We start from the raw sequence: 4,665 nt of genomic DNA, 5'->3' as shown, positions 1-4,665 counted from the left end.
GGGGCCTCGTTGGGGCTTCGCGTTTTTGGGGGCTCGCACTTTGCTGAGATTTTTCAGCGATTGGCAGACTTTACTGGGGTTGAGGCACAAACGCTAGTGGCGATAGAAAGTAAATTCAAAGATAACCTTCCAAAGTTTTGAACTAAATGTTTTGTTTATAATAAATCACAAAAAAATATTTTTTGTGTTCTTTATTTTAATACATTTTTACTACATATGTATATTCTATATTCATTATAGTTGTAACTACTTTGAATACTTTATACGTGGAGAGATGGCAAAGTCCAAAATGATATCTAAATTATACCTTAAGATATTAGCAGTACCGAAATTTCGGAAAGTCGACTTGAAAGGCACACTTTCAACGAATTAAAATTGAAATCGAATTTCAATCTACATTCACACATTCCTAAGCGAAATGAACACCTCCTTGAACATGAGAAGCGGCCCCACCGCATCACAATCAACACACCTTAGTACCTTAGTAGTCGTTGTAAGCAAATCAATTCCATGCGATTCGATTCGATTCGATTCGATTCCGGGAACTTTTGCCAATTAGAATTTGTCAACTGGCATTCCGCGCTGTCTGCCTCGACTTCTTTGTTTTGATAGTTCCGAGGGCTGGGAACTCACGGAGGTATTTTCCCGGCTGATAAAAGCATTACCCAGCCGTAGTATTGATTAGATTGTTTTCCACTCAAGCCATGAATGAATTGAAGTTCAAAAGTGTGCAAAGAATGTTGATTAGATCAGTGGGTGTCAGGTGGTACTGAAACACTTAGCAGTCAGGTGAAATTAACACCAATATAGTACATGCAAAAGTGTAAACAGTGTAATACTCGTAAGTGACAAGGAATTTCACAATCCTTAACAATAGCAATGAATCATGGCAAGTGATAAATTGTTAAGCTAACTTAACTAACCAAAGTCATGGCTAGGTTCTAGTTATCTAATCTGGGAGCTCTAAGTATTCTCCTTAGTTTAACTACACATGGTAAGCAATTTCTTTCCCACCATGAATGAATCCATTCATTATAATCCCCAAAGCTGCCGTGACTGCAAGCCACATTCGCAATCCGAATTGTGTCTTATGGTATTTGTCTCGAATGCGATAATAGCACTTAAAGCTCTTAAATGCATTTGGCAGATGAGCCGGTATACAAATGGTGCCGAGTTTTCGAGGCCCTGGGATAATTCACACTTAACCCGCAGCCAAATCAAACTGCCAGCCATTTGACATTTATGCGATGGCCTTTTTCTTCATTTTTTTTTTTTGGTTTTTTGGAAAAGCTGCCGCGGCACGCTAGGAAAATGCCACGGAGTTGCAGCTGAGCTGGAGATGATTTATGCACTCATTGTATCTGTAGTTGTGGCTGGAAAATTGCAGTTATCACGAACGAAACTCGGTTTGGATTATGCTTCGGTTTCAGCTTTGGTTTTGGTTTCGGCTTTGGATTTAGAGTTAGAGTTTGAGTTAGAGTTGAAGATGGAGTTTCCCAGGCCATGGATTTTGTCACTGGAGGAGGTTGCCCAGTCATTATTTATGAGGCGAACGCTGCAATATGCAGCCAGGTGGGAACCGTGACGCAGTCTGTAAAATTAAATAATTGCGTTTCATTAAATGCCGTTTGCTATTTGCATAGGTTCTCCCCTCTCGCAAACAAAGTGCAAAGCAATTTGGCATAAACGTCATCGGGTCGAATTGGCGATGCTCTGTGAGCGGTGGGCGGTGTTTGGAAATCTGAGAATCCCGCCCCACAATTTTCCACGCCACTTGAGCGTAATTAAGCGTTGAGCTCCTAAGCCCTGAGCAAATAAGAAACCCCTCGAGCGTCCCCACTCCAGTACCACCCCCCAATTGGCGCGATTATACACAGCCTATATGCTATATATCGATGCTATTTTGATACTGGTAAATATTTGCAATTGGTCAATAGAAGACTCGGTCGCTATTGTGCTGGCTATTTCTGGATGAGCGTCAGGTGAGACTAATCCCAATTCCAATAACCACATCTTGGGTAGAGTTGTGAAATAGTTTGCACCCAGTCAGAGAGTCAACAATCTATGGGGGATCTGGTCGATCTGGGCATTTTCCATAAGGTTATCACGCGCATATCCAAAACCAACAGCCTGCTCACAAACAAGCTGCTCAAATTTCCCTAATGGCGCAGAGTTCATTTGCCCCATGAAAAGCGATACCTATATCGGATCCACAGCACTAGAAAAGTGGCTTCAAGGAGCAAACAGCAGGGGATGACTGCAGACAAAGATCAAGTGTTTCACTTAAAAAATATATTGACGAATGAAAATTATAACTTAAAAAAATTGAAGAAAAGTAATATACAGCGAAGTGAGTAATAAGTCGATTTTTGAATTGCTTTGAGTTCTTAAATTATATTTATTAATTATTAAGAACACGTTGGTCAGGGAAGAGGGATTTTATATTGTAAGATGTGAATTGATTTAAAATATTCATTCAAAGTGAACTTATTTTTTTCCTGTGTGCCCCTCCTTATCCCCTTCCAGACCCCCCTCCCCCCTTGGTGTTTACACAGGCGGCACGACATTAACACTGTAATTAGGTGTATCCAGTGGACCCACTGCGACATACGAGTATCAACAACACATTGTCAACTTCTGGCTTCTGGCCGGGCTAATTGAAAAGCTCTTTTGCACATGTCCATTTATCTATATAACAATAAAGTGGGCGGTGGGCGTGGCCGGGGTCAGTGCATTGCCAATTCAAAGCGATGCGAAAGGGGCGTGGCCATTTCGTAGTATTACTTACCGTTGCCTGGGACAACGTGCAACAATACCCACTATGTCTACAGTTTGATGGGCGTTGCTCTAAAACTGTTGGCACTCAGTTTGAGAAGAACTGAAAAGGAGCTTAGAATGTGAATTTAAATGCCTTTAAGGCGATGTAAGGTCTTTTATAAATATATATTTTCTATTTAAAAGGACTGAAGTAAATTTTATCATAAATATATCAATATCCAATGAAAATTAAGTAAAACAAAGAGAAATCTGTAGGCACTGCTGGCCAATCATCGCATTTGCATGCTATTCGCAACACTCACTCATTTCAAGATAAAACCCAACTTGATCTTAATTGAGAGCCTAATTAAAACGCATCGAATTACAAGCGACCCCGGCCATGCAATTAAAATCGAACAACTCGCCGGCTGATGCGTTGCCGCTGATAAATTCGGAAATGCCAATCGGATGAAAGGGCCAGAAGAGCAAATGTTTTCCGAACAGAAAAGATCCTCAGCCGCCGCCGTCGCCTCTGCGATAGCCCAGTTTGCGCGTTTTCGTTATCCGTCGATTTGCTCTGGTGTCTGGGCGTTTCGCCGGTGAGTCAACAGCGTCAACAACGCGGGATGTCGCCGGCAGTGTGGTTTCTCAGTTTTGTTCTCTTGTTGACCAATCTCTGTCACGCCGAAAATGTTCGCGAGTTCAAAGTACAAGTGGGCCAATTATATTGCCAAGAAGTGCGATTGTTCGTTCGCCAGCTGACAGTGGGAATTCCACGGAAGATATACACGGCATACACGACAGACTAATTAAAATCGTTAGTTATATTGGCAAACAATTTGTCTATGCGGCCTATACAATTACACAGATGTAGAGTTGTATGAGGAACCATGTACATTGGTAACTAAGACTAAACAATGCAACTTAGGCTACGCAAAGGAGGGGTGGCAACAATCTATACACTTATCAACTAGGGTACGTAATGCACTAATCAGAGTCTCGATTCGAACCGGGTCGGAACGGATCCGCAGTCGTTGCTTATCGTTAGTGTCATAAGCCGTACTTAAGGTATAACAAGGACTTAAAGTGATCTACTGTACACCAGGCGCTGTTTTGCCTTAACCATCACCAATCGTCCCTGGGCAGCCGGTAAGTGGTATTGTCGCTGCGAACGATGTGGATTCCGGCTCCGTAGTAGGGTATCACATAGGCGGAGCCATCCGCCGGACCCACAACCTGCAGGGCTATCAGCACGATGTCGATCAGCTGTCCCAGGAACATGCCGCCGAGGGTGCAGAACTTGAGGAGTCCGATACCCGGATAGCCCAAGTAGAACCTATCCACGCCGAACATTCCCAGAAACACGGAGAGCAGCAGTGTGGTGTCCAGGTGATAGCCATTCCTAAAGATACAATTCTTTAGATAATGTTTATGAGATAGTTTAGCTGCACTCACGTCCACTTGCAGGGCACCTCCCGCGTGAAAGTGGCATTGCCCGTCTCCGTGCAGTTGATCTCGTTGGCGGCAATGCACCAGACGCGGGCGCGACCTTCCTTGGTGCATCCGGCCAGCTGCTGTGTCTTCGGATCGATTTGACCCCTCGCCGGGTCCGGGCACATGAACTGGCCCATCATCTGGAGCTCGTTGCAGTCCACATTGATCTGGTGGGTTCCCTTGGCGAAGAAGAAGAGGAGCAGCAGCAGCACTGGGAACATGGGTGGTGTTTTTTTGGCCTCTTCGTTCGGCTAGGTGGTGGTGTTGTGTTGGCGGGGGCTCCTTGAGACGGGTACTATCTCTTGTATTTTTCGATTTCGAATTCGATGTTTTGTTTATTGCAGTTCGCGAAGGCAGGCTCCAAAATTTTTGTTGTTTTTTAACATTGGCATTTTGGGATTGGAGCAGTGTGCC

General features: G+C 43.8%; 1 protein-coding gene across 1 annotated transcript; it reads right to left on the bottom strand.

Moving 5' to 3' along the window:
- Nucleotides 1-3,563: 3,563 nt before the first annotated feature.
- Nucleotides 3,564-4,663, bottom strand: LOC120446349 (TM2 domain-containing protein CG10795). Its single transcript, XM_039627276.2, has 2 exons — nt 4,213-4,663; nt 3,564-4,159 (listed from the first exon to the last, which is right to left on the bottom strand). The coding sequence occupies exons 1-2, from the start codon at nt 4,470-4,472 to the stop codon at nt 3,883-3,885; spliced, it is 537 nt and encodes a 178-aa protein (XP_039483210.1). The 5' UTR covers nt 4,473-4,663; the 3' UTR covers nt 3,564-3,882.
- Nucleotides 4,664-4,665: the final 2 nt, after the last annotated feature.

This window comes from Drosophila santomea, chromosome 2R (genome assembly GCF_016746245.2).
Source record: "Drosophila santomea strain STO CAGO 1482 chromosome 2R, Prin_Dsan_1.1, whole genome shotgun sequence".
Classification (NCBI taxonomy): Eukaryota; Metazoa; Arthropoda; class Insecta; order Diptera; family Drosophilidae; genus Drosophila; species Drosophila santomea.
The sequence above is the reverse complement of the archived record's forward strand: the minus strand, read 5'-3'. Positions and strand labels throughout refer to the sequence as shown.